Source organism: Malaya genurostris, chromosome 1, assembly GCF_030247185.1.
Source record: "Malaya genurostris strain Urasoe2022 chromosome 1, Malgen_1.1, whole genome shotgun sequence".
NCBI lineage: Eukaryota > Metazoa > Arthropoda > Insecta > Diptera > Culicidae > Malaya > Malaya genurostris.
In genome coordinates this window covers 91,239,064-91,259,776 of record NC_080570.1, presented here as the reverse complement: position 1 = coordinate 91,259,776, position 20,713 = coordinate 91,239,064, and the positions used below count along the sequence as shown (strand labels likewise).

Genomic DNA, 20,713 nt, shown 5'->3' with positions numbered 1-20,713 from the left:
AACCCTGTTTCGCATGGCATATTTTCACACGACCTCATACTAGTATAAAGTTGTGTTCAACATCATCACTTTCGCTTCGCATTGCCGTTCGTAATTGAATGTGTTAGTGACGGTACAAATTACTTTAATTTCCATCTTGATAAATCTTTTGGTAGGAAATATTGAGATCTGAGATGGTTCTCGTGTGTGTCTTGTTTCGGTGTAACAGTTGCTCAGAAAATGGGAGGAAAGCGACAAAATTCAACTAGTTCTCTAAGATGATCTTTACCACTCAAATGTGCTTTGAATGGGCCTTGCTGGACTTTTTGGCTGCCTTTCTACCGGTTTTCGGTGCCATCGTGCTGACGGTGTCTCTTGCGTTGAGAGTAGCTGCTTTAAATTAAATGACGCAATTTCTTATATCACATTTCATTTTATACCTGCTACTGGCAGCGGTGTACGAACAGCCCCTTTGCCAAAATTCCTTTTCTTGTTCGAAGAACGGGAAACAGTGAAACGACAGGTCCTCGATGATGCTCTCGTGTGTCTTGTTTCGGGAACAGTTGCTCAGTAAATGGTAGGAAAAATGAACCACTCAATTTTTATATACATAGATGCTCTTGTATAGATGCAGATATCTCGCGTTCTGATTGACTGGTGCTGTCATGGGTTAAATCAAACACGTTTTTCAATAGTGTACTATTGAAAAACTTCAATATTGTTGCAATACACGTTCAAGTTGAAAATTTTTGATTCTATTGGTAGTTAGGTTATATACATCCTTCTACAGATCACTGAGCTATGAGCTTTCAAAATACGAGAAAGACAAACGCGCCTCATGAATTATCCTCTTTGATACTCGTTTATTCCAAACATTTCAGAAAAGATCAATTTTGAACTATTTGAGATTATGTCACACAACTGAAAATTTTATCATAAAATTGTGATCAAATTTCCGATGGCATGTCGCAAGAATTATGTTGATTCATTAGATAGAACAAGAGATATTCACGATCTAAAACTTATCCCTCTCTCAGAGGGTAAATTTTGAAAAGGCGCCCCATAGTAAAGTAAGTCGTATTCACGACAAAATTATACTGACTATTTTTATTTACTGTAAATAAAAAAATGCTTTTTTCCATCCTTGCTTTAAACCAAATACTTTTCGAATATCATATTAGTATGTTGGTATTCATTAGTTAATCTAAACACTTTTTTTATCAAGCGAGTTGTTATTTTAAATTACATTAAATAAAATACATTCATTTTTTACATAATCTCATAACTATTTAAGGTTTGTTTGTATCAGTACATCACTTTTATTCAATATGATATAGTTTGCTATTGGTTGAACTCATGGAAATGAAAACAGTCTAACATAAAATAAAATTTAAATTGGAACTCCAGTGAATTTAATGAAATGATAAAGAAGTTTCATGTATGTAAGGTCACGACAAGCAAGACTGTCGCGAACTGGGACATTGGATAGTCTACGTTGAGTATGCAAGGAATTTATTAGTTGAGATCTGACATCACGATACTCCACGCATGTCCAAACGACATGATCAATATCGCGATAACCTTCGCCACAAGCACAATGATTAGTTTCGGAAAGTCCAATTCGATGGAGATGTGCATCTAATGTGTAGTGATTGGACATGAGTCTGGACATCACACAAATGAAATCCCTACTCACATCCAGTCCCCTGAACCATGCCTTAGACGATATTTTAGGAATAATTGAGTGCATCCACCGACCCAGATCATCTTTATCCCAAGAAGCTTACCAGCTGGCAAGTGTTCTTTGGCGAGATGCGCTATAGAATTCGTTGAAAGCAATCGGTCTCTCATAAATTTCACCCTCAATAGCACCACGTTTGGCTAAAATATCGGCTCTTTCATTGCCTGGAATGGAGCAATGAGCCGGGACCCAAAGTATTGTGATTTGATAATTATTGTTCAATATGTCGTTCAGGTACTGTTTTATTTTGCCCAAGTAAAACGGTTCATTTTTGCCAGCAGCGTTTGAACGAATGGTTTCAATTGCACTCAGACTATCTGTGAAGAGAAAATAATGGTTTGGAGATAATGTGACGATTACACTCAAACTATAATGAACTGCTGCTAACTCTGTTATGTAAACAGATGCAGCCGAAACATTATTGTTGAATATACCAAACCCAGTAGCCTCTTCAATTCGTGATCCGTCATTGAAAAACATTTTCTCAGAGTCAATATGCCTGAACTTACTTAAAAATATTTTTGGAATTTCCATCGAGCGTAGGTGTTCCGGAATTCCACGCACTTCGCGCTGCATGGATGTGTCGAAAAATAGAGTTGAGTCAGGGACATTTAGGAAGGTGTCACGGATAGGAATATATCTTGAAGTGTTGATTTCCTATGACATATGATGAAAATATACTGTCATAAATCTTTTTTTTTTATTTACGATATTTTTATTCAGGCCTATTTGCGTACAAGCTTTACGTGGCCGAATAGCCAATTTTTTAAATAATAAATTTTTTGAAGTGGATCTCGTTGTCACTTCTTTTCTAGGAGGAGAAGAGCTTTCATTTTCCTCCAGCGAGGATTGAGGGGCACTTTGTTCGTGGCTCGTCTCGTCATCCATTGCCTCATCGGTTGTATTGTTGTTGGTGTCCGTCTTCGTTTCGTTTTCCTTGTTGTTCGTAGTCTTGAGCTCGTTGCTAGTTGCTTTAGATGGGCCTTGTTGTACATTGGTTGCAGTTGCTGGTTGGTTTGATGGTGAAACATGAGTACTGCGCTCACTAGTTTTCGTTGTTGAACGGTTGACCTTGTCTTTGGTTGAAGATGTCTTTTTCGCAGTTTCAGTGCAAGGTTTACCGTGGTCTGCAGGTTGTTCACAAAACGGGCATGCAACCAGCTGATTTTCATAGGTAATCAACGTTTTACACGGACGTGTCCCACTTTGATCACAAATGATGTAAGAGGGAATTGCCTTACGTAGTTGCATACGCACAACTCTTACGCCATTCCGGATGCCGGGGAAAAATTCCGCCATACTTCCATTTCGATGGAAACGATTTCACCGTACTGCGACATATTCTCCCGAACGTACTGATCGGTGGCCTGCGAGGGGAGGTCATGCACGCGTACTTCTATGGCATTGTCCACCATGTGCACAGGGATTTTGTATTTAATGTTGTCACACTCAACGCTGTGTACCTCGTTGTTAACCGAAGCGAATGCAAGTGCATCGCTTTCACGTTTAAACATAATGTATACACAGTTAGATGCCTTGTTGAATTGAATCTCACTTACATTATTAGCGTCTAGATGCATTCGTTCTTTAAGTAAGATTTCAATTTCATTTGCTGCTGGTCTAACTTTGCAACGCTTGAAATCTATACGAATTGAATTCGGTCTTGCAGGCCAAGTTTCAGGCTTTGTTACATCATATTTGACCATTCCGTACACTCTATTGTTCACTGGCGTATTGTCTTTGTTTCGGGGAGATGCGAGCACGAACTGAGTCATGAATCTTGTTTGAGATTGAAGCTCAACTAGCCTTTCGAAGTTATTAATAACTAGGGGATTCAGTACCTCACATCTTATTAGCAGCCGCGACGAAAGCTCCCAAAAACGATCCTTCAATGGAAGAACTCCCGCCAGAACTTCAAGACTCATTGTGTGTGTCGAGTGCATGCAGCCTAAAGCAATTCGCAAACAACGGTACTGAATTCGCTCCATTTTAATAATATGAGAGTTTGCAGCGGAACGAAAGCAAACGCATCCATATTCTATCACTGAAAGTATCGTTGTCTGATACAATTTTATTAGATCTTCCGGATGAGCACCCCACCAAGATCCTGTTATTATTCGAAGAAAATTTACTCTTTGTTGGCATTTTTTTTTATCAGATACCTAATGTGTCCTCCCCACGTGCATTTGGAATCAAACCACACCCTGAGGTATTTGAAAGTCAAAACCTGTTGGATCATTCTTCCCATCATATGAAGCTTGCGCGGGATCATGCTTTCTTGAAAAGACGACCAACTCTGTTTTCTCCGCAGAGAATTCGATACCCAACAGCCCAAACGGACAATTTATCTAAGGTATGTTGCAATGGATTTGGCAGATCAATAGCTTTGGATCCAGTAACTGAAATCACGCTATCATCTGCCAATTGTCTTAGTGTACATTTGGTTACGAGACAGCTGTCAATGTCGTTTATATAGAGATTATACAGGAGCGGACTGAGGCATGAGCCTTGCGGGAGACCCATGTGGTTAATTCTGATTGTTGACAAATCGGTATGTAAAAAATACATGCACTTCTCTGACAAAAGGTTGTGCAAATAATTATTTATAACCGGTGGATGTTCATGTTGGTGGAGCTTGTCTGAAAGAACATCAATGGAAACTGAATCAAATGCTCCTTTAATATCTAAAAATACAGATGCCATTTGTTTTTGAGCGAAGACAATTTGGATATCAGACGAAAGTAATGCAAGGCAATCATTCGTCCCTTTATTTCTACGGAAACCAAACTGAGTATCGGACAACAAACCGTTCGTCTTGATCCAAGTGTCGAGACGTCGTAGAATATTTTTTTCGAACAATTTTCTGATGCAGGACAACATTGCAATGGGTCTATATGAGTTGTGATTGGAAGCTGGTTTCCCCGGCTTTTGAATGGCGATAACTTTCACTTGCCTCCAGTCAGGTGGGACAATATTTGCCTCAAGAAACTTGTTAAACAATTCCAACAAACGTCTTTTTGCGCGATTCTTCACCAAGTTGAATTTAATTCTGTCCAACCCAGGAGCGTTATTGTTACAAGACATGAGTGCTATGGAAATTCTATCATTGAAAAGTGGCTATCAATGGAATCATCATTTGGAGAAGACTCCCTAATAATACTATGCGTAGAAACATAACCTGGACAAACTTTCCTCGCAAAATCAAATATCCATCGATTTGAGTATTCCTCACTCTCATTGCCTACGTTACGATTCCTCATTCGTCTGGCCGTATTCCAAAGAGTGCTCATTGAGGTTTCTCTTGACAAACCTTCGACAAAATGTCTCCAATAGCTACATTCCTTGGCCCGAAGTATGCTCTTATACTTGGTTTCTAAAGTCAAGAATTTTTCAAAATTCTGAGGAGTTCCTCCTCTGCGTTTTAAAAACGTCTTGAAAGCATTTTGTTTTGCGTGTTTAGCATCTGAGCATTTTTTGTCCCACCAAGTTTGGAGGCCTTCTGTTAGACGATGGATCAAGAAATCGTTTGGTTTGGGCTTGTTCTGCGGCCTCCAGAATCGAACAAACGATGAAGTCATATTCTTCAAGTGGGGGGAGCTCTTCCATTGAGTTCGAGGTACTTGAGATACTATTTTGGTATTTAATCCAGTCTACATTTTTTGTCAAATCATATGGAATATTAACTGAATTAGCAATGCCTTTGTTACTGCTAATTGAGATGATGATTGGTAAATGATCGCTACCGTGTAAATCAGGAAATACTTTCCAGGTGCAATCTAGTCGAATTGAAATCGAGCACAAAGATAAATCTAATGCACTTGGACGTGCAGGAGGTTTTGGAATCCGTGTCATGCTACCCATATTTAATACCGTCATGCTAAAATTGTCGCAAATATTATATTTTAAAGATGATCTGCTATCATTGTAAACGGAACAAGCAACAACTTCTATACTAGAAGTCGAAGGAATGTTTAATCTATAAAAGGAATACCATTTCTTAATTCCTAAAAGCACTCCACCATACGGAGAGTCTCTATCGAGACGTATAATGTTAAAGTCATTAAAATTTAAGGCTATGTTTGATGTAAGCCATGTTCCGCACAAAGCAAATAACTTTGGACGGAATGCCGTTATGATGTTCTTTAGAGGCTCAGAAATATTGAATGCTGCGAAAATCCATTCTACAATTTCCGAAAACTTAAGTAATCCTGATGGTGGCTGTGAAACGGAGCCCACTGGATTATTGTCTTTTCTTGTGCTAGTTCCTGGATTTGTTTGCGAATTTGACAAACCAGGAGGCTAAGTTTTTGGTTTTAAATTTGGCTTTTTAGATATAACAGTTTTTTTTTTTGAAGGTGTAATTTTAGGTGTCTTTTTTGGTATTTTGTGGTTTGTTAATCTCCTCTTAATAGACCCTTGAGGAGTGACGAACGAGGTATCTTCACTACTTCCGTCAGAGTCAGATTCCTCTGGCACGGCAAGATTTGAAAAACCGTTTTCGGTTTCCAAAGGGGAGACATGTATGACCGTTTTAAACATTTCTGCATATGCGCACTTAGACCGTGCTTTTGAAGAAAGCTTCATTTCGTCTTTACGCAACTTAAATGCAGCGCATACTGAAAGATCATAATGAGGACTCTCCCCACATTAAACACATTTTTCAATATCTTTATCGCAAAGATCATCCTTATGAGGCCCTTGACATTTTTTGCATTTAGATTTATTACTACAATAAGTAGCTGTATGTCCGAATTTTTTACAGTTCGTGCAATTCATAACATGCGGTACGAAAAGCCAAACAAGAAGACGAATTTTATCGATATAGACATGGCTAGGCAACGCAGATCCGGCAAATGTTCCTCGAAACGAATCTGAGGGACGATAAGACTTTTTTCCATCGACAATAGATGCTGAGTACAATTGCTTGCACTCGAGTATCTTAACTACCTCAAGCATGGAGTTTTTTAATCCGACCAACTCCATTTTTAAGTAAATCATCGGATATCAGACTTGCTTCAGTGACAACACCGTCAATTTCCACCTACTTCTATGGAATGTAAACTAAAGAATATTCAACAGAAAATAATTTAAAGGTTACAATTTATTTCGGCTGTTTCAAGTCGTTAATAACAACTCGAATTTTATCTCAGTTAACTTTAGAGATTTCTTCAACTTTTAAAAATGTGATGTTAATTCCTTTGCAATTTGCATCAAATTTAATACCTTTTCGTTTTTTCGAAAATAGACTATCCATGGCCCAGTGGTACCCTCTGGATAATGTTTAGCCCTTGTAGTATTTAAGATCTTACTAGTATCCGGAATCGGATTCGGATGATCTTCCATGAGATCATCCATTACATTAACTGTTTTTTTGTGAATTAATAATATCAAAATGAAAACGAAATGAAAATGAAAACTCATGTATAGTAAAATTTCAGTTATAAGATAAATTAAAAAAATTGAATTGGAGGCTGACGTGGAGGCTTGCTTGAAAGGTGACAATTTTTCCTTCACGACTGGGTTGCTATTCTTGCAATGCTGCAAGTTCAATGAAATTCAATGAAAAACTTGATGGTGCGTTTTTCGTATTCACAACATCCAGCTATGTCTTCGACAGTACCCACCCGCCTTTTTTGTCGTGAATACGACTTACTCTATAATGGGGCGCCTTTTCAATATTTAACTCTCTGAGAGAGTTATAAGTTTTCAATCGCGAATAATTCTTGTTGTATCTAAAGTATCAACATAATTTTTGCTACATGCCATCGGTAATATGATAATAAGTTTATGATAAAATTTTCAGTTGTATGACATCCCAAATAGTTCAAAATTAAACTTTTCTGAAATCGTATCAATGGACATCAAAGAAGAAAGCTAATGACGCCTTTATTGTACCTGGATAGGTAGAAAAGGTTAACACTCGATATATTTCGTTCATTATTACCTGCGCAGTTGACTCAGCAGGAAATAAAGCAATTGAATTATTCCAGTTGGTTCAGGTCTAGAGCTCCGTTACAGTTCCAGTATTAAGAATTCAGTTCAGTATGAAATCAATTGCGGGACGTTTGCAGAGCTAGTTTCGAATTCGTTGTGAGACTGGCGTGAACGAACGTGGTGATTGGATTTGTTAATTCCTGCTGTTGTTCGGAATGCGTCGTGTAGGATGCTTTGTAACAGGTACCGACAATTGTCGATAAGGATTGCGATTTAAAAGAGGAGCGATTGTAGCGCACTGTGGTCAGAAATCCGGTGAAATTATTTGATGCTCCATGAAGGCAGGAACAATCAGTTTAAATGAGATGAAAGAAAGTGGTCGTTCTTGATTACGGTTTTGGCGTGTGAGTTTTAAACATTTGATGGATTCACGATTACAATTGGTTCGAGCTTGGATATAGCGGATAGTATTGTCTTCGGATTCACGAGGTGAAAATCTTGTTAAGTAGTACCAATTGTCGGTATTGTTGGGTGATGATTCTTGTGCAGTGGGAGCTACTAACAGCGGTTGAGTTTTTCTATTGATTTGGGTACTTATATGATAGTTATCTTTGGACAATTGTTGAGAAATATGACTAAATCTCAATTGTTGTGAATAAGTTTGTGGCTGATTAAGAGCATTATAAGGTACATTAAACATAACAGTTATGTTTGCTTGCCTGATATTATTGCGGTGGTGGCAGGATACGTGACGAGTTTGTAGCGATTTGAGTGATGTAGCGAGCAGGTGGAGTAGAAGTGTTGGATGAGCCATTGATGGTTGAAATTTCACTCTTGTCTTGTGGTCAGTGGCGTCATCTATTATTTTGCCCCGGCGCCAAATTTCCTCTTCCGCCATTGCTTTTGGTTGATGAATTTAGCGCGATCGTAGGTAGTCATGATAGTAGGAACAAGTATCAGTGGTTCTTACCAAGTTGTATCAGAACTACGATGAATGCATGTTGGTGGTAAGACAGAAGAAAGATGAAATGGTCCCGAAATACTGGTATTGGTGGTTGAAGTGGAGGTAGATTCGTGCGGTGCGGTAAAAGTTGCATATACGATGTTTGAGATTGCATTGATATTGCGATCAGTTGGGATGGAAGAGCAATGTTGTCGTTGGCAGTAATGACGAGATTTGTTGATGGCGGCATTGTTATGACATTGGCTATATTTACTTCGGCAGCGGTAATAGTCGGATTAATGTTTTCGTTGGTATCTGCAATAAGCGGTACTATAGGAGTTGGAGTAAATGAACGTCAACTTTCGGTATTTTATCAGTCTCAGATAAGGGTGGTCTACTGAAACTGGTACGGGGCCGTTTATTGTTGTCTTCGAGTATGGATTCGAACAGGTTCGTTAAATCAATCGGGTACCATCGTTGATCGAACGTTCGGTTGGCTCACGTAGCGTAGGACGATGGTTGCAGCTAGGTCGTGAACAGACATTGGAATACATACGACAAAAAACTTGTGAAGTATTCATCTAGTCGCCAATCAACTTCAAGGCTGAGGTGGTACGCTGGAGGATTAACTGAAGAGTTTCCTAATGAAAATGCACTACATGCAGAGAAATGGAGCTTGTTTAAAATAACAAATCGGTTAGTAGATTTTTAAATCTTATTCATGTTAATTTCAAGCTAGAATATGATTGTTTTAAGCCATTTTCTCCCTTTAACATCAACAAAGATCTCTTTTCAATGTGAATAAATATTTTGGTCTTGCCAAAAAAAAATAATTGTTCAGCTGATTTTATTATTGAAATAATTCATTAATGTATTGCGTATCAACAAAAGCAGAGTTGATTTAATTCGCAATATCTATGTTGATTAAATTCTGCTTCATCTTTATGTTAAGAACAAAATTTATTCATTTTATCTGTTGTCTTATATGTGTAATGATACAACAAAGTTTATTGTTCAAAAGAACCGTATCAGTCCTATTTCTCATATACCAGAGCTGTTTTTATCTTTTTTATAAATATAAAAAATAGGTATAGAATTCGTTCAAACTTTAGAAAAATTTTCCGAGGCCTGGAGGGCCGAATATCAAATACCACTCGATTCAGCTCGACGAACTGAGCAAATGTCCATGTGTGTATGTGTGTGTCTGTATGTGTGTTGTCAACTAAGAGGTCGAGATCTCAGAGATGGCTGAACCGATTTTGATCAAACTAGTCGCAAATGAAAGGTTTCTCCGTCACACAGAACGCTATTGAATGGTTTTGAGATCGAATGTTTACTTTTTGAGTTATACGGAGTTTTATGTCAAAGTTTTCAGTTTTTTGACAGTATCTGTCACATTTGACCTTGAAAACAGAATATATTTCCAGACTTAGATTTGGCACGGTAGAAGCTATCCAACAAGCCATAAATTGTTAAATTCCTTCCATTTTTAACGGAGATATCGAAATTTTTGTGTAAGCGGCGTTTTCCCCTATTTCAGCAGTAGAAGTTCTGAGCGCTGACTGGCAAAGAAATGCTTGAGATCTACATTAAACACGATTTTTTATACTGTTACATACATTTGTTTCTAAGTACCTGTGTACAGCATCCTTTTTCATGACATTTAGCCTCGGACCGATTTTAGCACGGCTCATTTTTGGCAACATAATCGTTCGAATATAACATATATAAACCACTTGTTTCGTTCGAGACGTCAGTTTAGACGTTACACTTCTTGTGTACAAAAAAAGTGTCTTGCAAATAGCATTAACTTTACGTCTGCTCAGCGGATTATGTTGATCCGGGGGTTTGCGTCAGCATAATCTGCTGACGCACTGATGAGTCGAAGACGAAACGTAAACTTAATTTAAAATGGTTATGTGCACCTAGCATAAATTTGGGGGTAAAAGCAAGCTTTTTCCCCTTCAAATTATCACTATCTGTACGGCCAGTAAGCCGAAACTTGTTTCGTTCGAGACGTCAGTTTAGACGTTACACTTCTTGTGTACAAAAAAAGTGTCTTGCAAATAGCATTAACTTTACGTCTGCTCAGCGGATTATGTTGATCCGGGGGTTTGCGTCAGCATAATCTGCTGACGCACTGATGAGTCGAAGACGAAACGTAAACTTAATTTAAAATGGTTATGTGCACCTAGCATAAATTTGGGGGTAAAAGCAAGCTTTTTCCCCTTCAAATTATCACAATCTGTACGGCCAGTAAGCCGAAACTTGTTTCGTTCGAGACGTCAGTTTAGACGTTACACTTCTTGTGTACAAAAAAAGTGTCTTGCAAATAGCATTAACTTTACGTCTGCTCAGCGGATTATGTTGATCCGGGGGTTTGCGTCAGCATAATCTGCTGACGCACTGATGAGTCGAAGACGAAACGTAAACTTAATTTAAAATGGTTATGTGCACCTAGCATAAATTTGGGGGTAAAAGCAAGCTTTTTCCCCTTCAAATTATCACAATCTGTACGGCCAGTAAGCCGAAACTTGTTTCGTTCGAGACGTCAGTTTAGACGTTACACTTCTTGTGTACAAAAAAAGTGTCTTGCAAATAGCATTAACTTTACGTCTGCTCAGCGGATTATGTTGATCCGGGGGTTTGCGTCAGCATAATTTGCTGACGCACTGATGAGTCGAAGACGAAACGTAAACTTAATATATAAACCAGATGAAGGCAGAATTTATTTTAATTATATTGTTTTAAACTACTTACAGCAATAAATGCTGGAAGAACATAACATCCATATACCATTCGAATCAGTTCGTCGAGATCAGCAAATGCGTGTGTGACAAATAATTTCACTCAATTTTCTCGGAAAATTACTTTTCTACAAATTCAGATTCATATGAAAAGTCGTATGCTTCCAAACAAAGTTCCTGAATTATGTTTGGTTCCGACCTCTGGTTCCGGAACTACAGGATGATATGTGAAACTAAATCAAAATTGTGTAACTACTTTTTCTCGTAGATGGCTGAACCGATCTATGATTCAAATGGAATCTAAGAATCATCTAAGATTCAAATGAAAAGTTTCAAGATTCTATAAAACATCTTGTTTTTCAATCAAATCCAACTTCCGGTTTCGGAGATACAGGGTGATTATACTAATGTCTATTTCACATAAATTAATCAGGTTTATCGGATTAGCAGATTTAGATAGTCGATAAAAAAATAAACTTTTTTCAGTTTTAGTCGTATTCAGTTTTCGATTCAGAAGGCACCTAAAAATTTAATTCGTGCTATGATTTCTCAAAGATGTTTACACTGATTTTCAAAAATTTTGAAACAAATGTAAACTATACAGCTACTCAGGTGAGTTTGTCTGACTTCGGCCATACCGATTTTAGAATTCCGATTCCAGTATAAAATCGTTTCTCAAAGCTCAATCGTTTTCTCAAAAAATCCTAATCGAATTTCAGAAACAAAAATTCAAATTAAAATAAACTTATAGTCCCACACAAAATTAATTAATTTTATCCAATTATGATTCTCGAATTACATGATAATGAATTTTTAAAATTCAAACCGATATAGAAGATGACAATCCCGAAAAGCTTCAAAGTTGGACTCAAAACTGTTGTAATTTATTCGTCATATGGCCACACGAATCGGTTTGGGTTATGCTAGTTCCTGAATACCGGCTCTGGAAGTACCTTAAATTACCCTAAACTCTAAAGTGAAACTTACTTCGACATATCATGGCATGTTTAATCGATTATCACACTTTTAGATTCATATTCGATCCGAATTTCAGTTTCGACATTACGGAGTAATGAGTGATTGAAATCTCAAATTGTCGCTTAAAACGACGGTCATTAAAATAATGTCATGAAAACTTAAACACCGAAGAATATTCATGCAAAAAACACATGCGGATTGATGAAAAAAGGTATCATCTCACTGCTAGGTGGATTAAACACGTTTTTTCAATCGTAAATGAACAAAAATGTTTCTTACGCGTTTCAAAAGTAAAATTTTGTCTGCTTATATATTTTTCATCGGACTTTTCATCAATCCAAGCGTAAGTATTGATAGTTAATAATATTAGAAACTGCAATAATACGTTTTCTTAACAACATATATTTGATGCAGGTTATCTCTGTCTTCACCGGAAGGGCACCGGGAAAGGGTACCGAATCATTGGATACTATAAAAAGTAATATTGGATTGATTGTGGTATGTAGATAAATATTTTAAATGTATGGAATATAAATGTAATTGGAATTTCTTACAAATATATAAATTGAAGAAAAATGTACCAAAAACAAGCCTTCATATTATTTCGAAAGAAATCATTTTACTCGTAAAAACAAAACAAAATGAATAATTTTTACAAACAAAAACTTAAGTTGAAATATTAATCAATTCAAGTTGATATCCAATCATTTATTTTAATTGCCAAGTTTGTAAATTCAAAACACTAAAAATATTACCTTTATCCAAAATTAGTTTATTCTAATCTGATTTTGCAAATTGAATTTACTATGAAATTGTTTGTCAAGAAATTGACAGGAACGCACAGGTAAAATATTTGTTGGTATTAACGAAAAAATATTTATAGAAACAAACTACTCCACTGAGCAAAATCAGTTGTTTCAAATTTTGTTGTTTCAAGCAACAATATTTGCTATATCAAACCAATTTTTCTTTTGTTACTATTTCCACAAAATAAATCGTTACGTGAAACCCACATTAAGGTACATTTACAATATTTTTCTCTGCGTGTATATGGTTGATGGAGCAGATTGGGTTTATTTCCGGAATGAAAGTCACTTTTAATCACTAAAAACAATAATTTTATATTGTATGTATTGGTGATGGTTTACACTATTAAAAAAAGATTTTTTAGAGCGCAAATTTTAGCTTGAACATACACTGAACCAAAAAAAAGCGTCGAAGCCCTATACAATGTTTAAAGTATTACTATAATGTGTACAATCAATGATCATTAATATTTTTTATTCAAGATTGATGTCAGATAGTATAAAACGTTTAACATTTTAACGTTTTAACATTGAATAAATGCGTGATTCTAATTTTTTTCTTGTTTTCAGATTGCCTATCTTAATAAGATTTTGCTTTTACATTTGGGTGTAGTTAACACGTTAATATGTTTCACGTATCTAATCTTCTACGCCATGAGCTTACTGAAACTACTCGTTTCAGTGGATATCGCATGCATTCTGTTTGGTTTGAGCTTTAATATTATGCATTCGGTCGTTCTATGGAATCTATGCGCAATAAACTTTGACAGATATTTTGCAATAGCATCACCACTGCACTATGGAACACTTATCAATACGAAGAAGGTAAGTGAAAGTCATCGCAAATTATCTTTATAATATCAATCATAATCTTTTCTTAGTTTTACTCCTTGTTTGAAAACCTGTGCACTAAAATTTTGTAGCGGATTTCTTCTTTTCGATATTATTAAGATAAATTCTGTAATGATATTTTACCAGTCTAATATTTTATAAACAAATTTGATATTATTTATACAGTTCCAATAGTTATTTCTATTATGTTATAATAGTTAAGTGTTACTATGGAAACAAGTATTGTACATAATTACTGTTTTTGATGTTATATTACTCTAACTTGGTATCTTTTTCAAGTACGAATCCATCAACCGATTCAGTTATTCGCGATTTAAAAATGCCTGTGTGTATGCATGATTGTATATGTGATTGCGACCAAAATTTTCCCGGCTCTTAATATTCCGAAAAAGGGAGCTTCACTCTACCCCAGAGGATGTAACTGAATCTTTTGTGTATCTTAGTCTTGGGTTTGGAGTTTGAGGCGTATGAGGCTTATATATATATATATATATATATATATATATATATATATATATATATATATATATATATATATATATATATATATATATATATATATATATATATATATATATATATATATATATATATATATATATATATATATATATATATATACGAGGTCTGTTCAAAAAGTTCTCGGAATTTTTTAATTGCGCGCGTCTGGAGAGTCCGGTGGTCAAAATTTTGTTTTATTGTGGTGGTACATATGTCCCTAATGTATGGTGAAATTTTCAGCTGTATTCATTGTTTACATTCTGTCTTGTAGCGGCTGGTGTAGACGTGTTTTTTTGAGCTCGGCGATTTTTGTTAGTTTAAACAATGGATGAATTGAAGAGTCAAAGAATTTCTATTAAATTTTGCGTGAAAAATGAAATAAAGTGTAACCAAGTGTGCGAAATGTTACAGAGAGCCAACGGTGAGTCTGCTATGAAAAAAACAAGTGTTTACGAGTGGTATAAGCGTTTCCAAAATGGCCGCGAAGACGGTCGACCCAGCACATCAATAATCGATGAAAATGTGGGAAAAGTGGAAAAAATGATTATGGATGATCGCCGAAATCTCATTTTTCTAAAAAAATATTTATTTATTCGTCTACATCTATATGGTCCCCTTCCAAGTAATCCCCCCTAGATATAATACACTTATGTCAGCGTTTTTTCCAGTCTTCGAAACACCCCTGATAGTCACTTTTTGTAATGCTCTGTAGCACTCTCAACGATTCTGCCTTTATCTCTTCAACGTGGACGATTGTGCTTTTGTTTCGACATCATAACCGTACACCCATGTTTCATCACCAGTTATGACCCTTTCAAGTAAATTTGGATCGTCGTTGACGTCGTTTAACAGCTCCTGAGCGATGGTTGTTAGCCTTCCTAACAAATTTTATATATATTTTCTGTGGAAAGTAGTGAAAAACTCTACTTTATCTGCTGACCAGGACACCGGTCACAAGTACTCAGGGCAATTCAGAGGTGGATGACGACAGATTAACACTTACCCGTTCATTTGAGACTACCGATTCACAAAGATTTCTTTTTTAAAAGTACACAATAGCGATTTTAATATCCTAACCATAATTTATTCAAATTTAAACAAAAGAAGAACCTTAAATAGAAACTACGGAATTAAATGTATATTCAGTTTGAAGATATTAATTATATTTATAACAATATAAAAACAATGTTTCAAGGTGCGATACGTTGGCTAGCATGCTGCGGCCGGGTTGGGCGCCTTCGATGGTCCCATGTGGACTGACGATATAGTGCACGAGGATTTCGGGAGCGAGAGTAAAACGGTTTCACATACCTTCGGCTGCGACGCGCCGGTCGCTCGTGGTCTGGTAGTGGTGTGGAGAATTGCCAATACTTATCTCCGAGTACAGCTTCGTATGCTGTGGGTGCTGCTGGGGCCACTGCGGTGATCGGTAATGGTTTTTTTTGAGCAAGCACTTTGTGGGTTCGGGATCGCGGGACCGTATGTTGATGAACGGTCGTGACGGACTCGGACGGACACTAGGTTTTCAGGGGGTATCACAGTGCACTATAGTATTGAGTGGATTTTTTATTAGAGGGAAAGGCGCACTTAACTATATCGGGCATACGCTACCGATAGGACCCACTAACGAGTTTCCATTATCACTTCCGGGTCACTATGGTACGTTTTCGGTCCCAGAGGACACCACTCCGCGACCATTCCCTCCATTCTGTCACACGCGTTCACGCACAAACAGTTAAGTCGTGATACACTTCACTTTTTGCCCGATGTAACGTTTATCAAACCCTTCTGGGCTGATCTTGTCCGAGTATCCGCGATTCCGAGTACTAGTGTCGACTCTATAGTAGAGTATATAACAAAATAGACCCGATCCATGTGCCGGGGGTCCTTTTATACCTCTCGCTCTCGCTAAATCCTCTCTCTTTCGCTCGCCTGATCTTCCGGAAACGGACATCTGAATTCGTTATCATCCGAACGCAACGATGATAGCAGTGTAAATCGATCATAACGACGATCGAACTAATCAATAATTGTAATACTATTTTAACCTAGCTAAAGAAATAACTAAATGACTGAGAGCGATGGTAACCTCCTATCTAGGCACCGAACGGGAAGTAAACATTTTGTTTATGGTTTAAGAATCCATGTCCATGAATATGTTGCCGTTTTTGATCTAAGATGGTATAACATATTTATTAATTGGTCGCATGCATCACCTACATCGACAAAATTGGTTTAAAGAATTGCCCCGTAAAAATTCGTTTGGTTTCGATTTATTCGGTGCTAATAATAATCGCTCTCAGGGCGTTAATCGATTATCTACGATATTGATATATTTTAATTACATTGGAAATGCGCCTGATCAAGCGATATGATCAGTTCTGCCCGATAGTTAGATAATCGTTTACCGTCAACTTCATTTTATAGCAAACTAGAAATGGTGAAAACAATATTTTGATGCAAAAATAACATGGTAGTAACTGTTGTTGTAAAAACTATTAGTCTCTAATGAACCATTGTAACATGCAGGTTACAATACTCCCTGGGTTGGGTGAAAAAAAATACAGACGTATTTTTTTTTAGTCAAATGCCTAGTTCCTCGGCTAGAAGGTCATCCGAACATCGCATTCATGGCACTGCACACCGATGTGCCGCAAAACGGATTAACACCAATTTCATGGACTCTACTCAGAGTACTGTGTCGAGATCTCAGGATTGCAGTCGCGTAGATTTCTGTTCCACTGTTTGAAATGGGAATCCACGCTCTATATTTTGTTTGAGAGCGTATATTTTTTTTTCTAATATACCTAGAAGCCAAAAGAGATAAATCCATTCACTGTCTTCTAAGGTAAATTACTTATATCTCATCTATCTTTTCCTATACTACTCTGTTCCTATACTAATCCGACAATCATACACACAATCATTCTATCTCGTACGTACCAGTTTGAGAACTGTACTCGCAATCATTCTATCCCATACGCACCAGTTTGAGGACGGTACTCACAATCATTCGATTCCGTACATACCAGTTTGAGGCCTCAATATTCAAATCACTTTCACTCTTTTTACATTCATATCTCACACACATTCTCATACGAATTTGCAATCTCTTATCTATTCCTATAACTAGCGCGCAAAGGTTTTACTACCCGAAAGTAACTATCGTATGATCGATCTCCGCGTCCGGAGGATACGATGATGATTTAAATGTCTGGTGTAACAACTACCATGACGGGAGCTCGGGTTTTAAATAGAGACAGCAAATACCGTCTTCGGCTAACTTGTAGGAAGACTGCAAAAGAAGCTGTAAAAACCGATTTCAGGAGAGTTTATCTATCATCAAGACCTACCTGTTCGTCTGACAAAAAAAGTAACTCTCTTATCAATTTTCCCCATGGGGTGGAAGTTTTATTTTCGCTCAAAGGAAACGTATCGAATTTCCCGCGTGAAATGGAGGGTTCTTTTCTTTTTTTGTAATTATTTATATTAGAAGGTGCATGAATATGCATTATCGAATAGATTATCACTGTGTGAAGTGATTGATATACCATTAATTAATAATTTTGTGTGTTTGCTTTTTTTTTTATCCTGGCTTAAGGTGGGCGGCTGGCCATATCCCTAAAGATTTACCATCTAAGGACACTAGGTCGTAAGAGGACGATCCTAGTTTGGCCTTGACCCTGCAGGGCAGATATTACGGGCCATATTTTGCTGAATAATTCTCGACCGCGCTAGATAGGCGCATATTACTTCGATACACGTGTTGACCAGGCTGAAAAGCTTTAGAGAAATTACGATGCCGAAGATTATACTGCTTACGGCAGGCTTCATTCGCTTTGGCAAGATTTTGCTTTACTTGCTCGTACAACTTTGGGAAGAATTTTTTTCGAGTTTCTTCTTTTTCTTCTTCATTTAGGCTAGGATCAGTTCGCCGTTGTAGCTTATGATCGGAGCCCTGGAGAAACATTTCATGACCGTGAGTTGCGTAAAACGGGGTGTGACCCGGGGAGCTGTGAAAGCTGGTGTTTAGAATATACTCTACCTCCGATAGCTTGGTGTCCCACAGACGTTGATCCTCTTTTATATAGGTTCTTATAGCAGCATTTATTGTTCTATTGGTCCGCTCTACGGGGTTGGCTTGGGAATGGTAGCGCGAATTCAACCAATGCACTATTCCGAAGCGTTCCAAAAGACTTTTAAAATCTCTCGAAAGGAAACTAGCTCCATTGTCAGTGATAATTATTTCTGGGGTAGAGTTTTTAAAAAACCACAGATCACGTAAAGTTGCACATAAATGAGAGCTTTCGATTCGTTTCACCGGGTGTAAAAGTGTCCATTTACTAAAAAGGTCGCTTACGACTAGGATGTGTTGGTTTCCTTTCTTGCTACGGGGAAGGGGTCCGATAAAATCGGCCGCGATTATTTGCCATGGATGATCGGCCACTCTCATTTCCCCCATTTTGGGAACTACCGGAACACAGGCTGCTTTAACCTCCTTACATATTCCACATTTCTGAACATGTTGGCGCACTTGTTTCGCCATTCCTGGCCAGTAATAGCGTTGTTTAATCCTAGCAATGGTTCTATCAAACCCTAGATGCATTGCCTCGTCATGGTTAGACTGAATAATCTTAAATCGATCATCGGTGGGGGGAACTATCTTCCACTCATAGCGAGTATCATAAAAACCATCCGAGGCAGACACGAATTTGAACAATTGATCGTCTATTACTCGGAAATCAATGAAATCATCAGGATTGTCTCTCACTCTTTGCTTCATGGACAGATACCACGAGGAACCAGGGTGTTGAGATAGCACCGCCACACTGCGCGACAATGCGTCCGCTACTACGTTCTCCTTACCCTTACGGTGAACAATCTTCATATCATATTGCTGTAAATTTAAACTCCATCTACTGCAGCGTGACCCTACTTTCCAAGAGGTGGTGAGTATATGGGTAAGAGCAGATGAATCTGTGACAAGAGTAAACGGGCTACATTCAATATACCCCCGAAAGGCTTGGATTGACAGCTGCGTTTGGTAGTTGCGTTGAGGAGTAGTGAGTTTTTTGGAAAAATAAGCAATAACTCTCTCTTGGTCATCCTGTATTTGAGTCAGAATGCCTGCTACGGCCACGTCCGAAGCATCCGTTTGCACTACAAACTCCGCTTCGAAATTAGGGCTACATAATACGGGGGTGGTAATTAATCGCTCTTTGATATTCTGGAAGGCAGTCTCGGCCTCGGGTGACCATTTAACAATTTTACTTTTAGTTTTGAGCATTTCAGTTAAAGGAGACACAATTCCGCTAAAATCCGGTATAAACCGGCGATAATAATTCGCCATTCCTAAAAACCTGCGGAGTTTAGTGATGGTCGTCGGTTTTTCGTACTCTACGATCGGTTGCACTTTCTCGGGGTTCGGTCTTAAGCCGTCTGTTGAAAGAAGATATCCCAAAAAAGGCAACTCAGAAACACCAAAACGGGATTTTTCCAGATTGATGGCCAGGTTTGCGTGCCGAAGGCGTTTTGAGACTTCGGACAACAGTCGTATATGATCTTCAAACGTTTCGCTCACCACGACTATATCGTCGAGGTAGACAAAAACGTAAGGTTCCAGTTCACCGTATCCCAAGACGCGGTCTATCAGTCTTGACAGTGTCGCAGGGCTGTTGATGAGTCCGAAAGGAAGTCGGGTGAACTGGAACAGACCTTTGCCTTGTACGCAGAAAGCTGTATACTTTCGAGAATGGATATCCAAAGGTATTTGGAGGAAGGCTTCCGATAAGTCTATCGTTGACAGGTATTTGGCCTTGGGTAATTGGCTTAAAATTCTTCCCGGGTGCTGCAAAGGGTAGGAGTCTCTCATCGTTCTCTCATTAATCCGTCGAGCGTCTAGACATAACCTAACCTTACCATTTGGTTTCACGATCGGAACCACATTGGAGGCCCAATCCGAGTTTGTACGCTCGATGATGTTCAGAGCTAACATTCTTTCGAGTTCCTCGGCCACCATTCCCTGAACGCGAGGTGACATGACGTACGGAAATTGGCGTATGGCTGCTTTATTTTTCCATTCGTCTTTTATGACAATGGAGTGACTTATCAGAGGTGTTACTGAAAGGTGACCACTCTCAGCCACTTTGAAGGTTTGTTTTAGCTGCTCAATTCTGCTCGCCTCTTTACCGGAGAGTGTTGAAATCGGGACGAGTGTAATTGATTTTAATTC

At 37.9% G+C, this 20,713-nt stretch overlaps 1 protein-coding gene and 1 long non-coding RNA gene across 4 annotated transcripts in view; one reads left to right on the top strand and one right to left on the bottom strand.

Moving 5' to 3' along the window:
* Nucleotides 1-20,713, bottom strand: part of LOC131440704 (uncharacterized) — an 85,566-nt gene that overhangs the window by 32,016 nt on the left and 32,837 nt on the right. The gene's annotated exons all lie outside the window — the stretch shown is intronic.
* The window catches only part of LOC131440702 (histamine H2 receptor-like), a 65,014-nt gene that overhangs the window by 19,944 nt on the left and 24,357 nt on the right, over nt 1-20,713 (top strand). The window contains exon 3 of one of the 2 annotated variants that reach the window (XM_058612215.1): nt 13,699-13,953. The exons of the other annotated variant lie outside the window; for it this stretch is intronic. Within the exon in view, the coding sequence (XP_058468198.1) occupies nt 13,699-13,953 (255 nt within the window). The remainder of the gene's footprint in view (nt 1-13,698; nt 13,954-20,713) is intronic. 2 annotated transcript variants of the gene reach the window in all.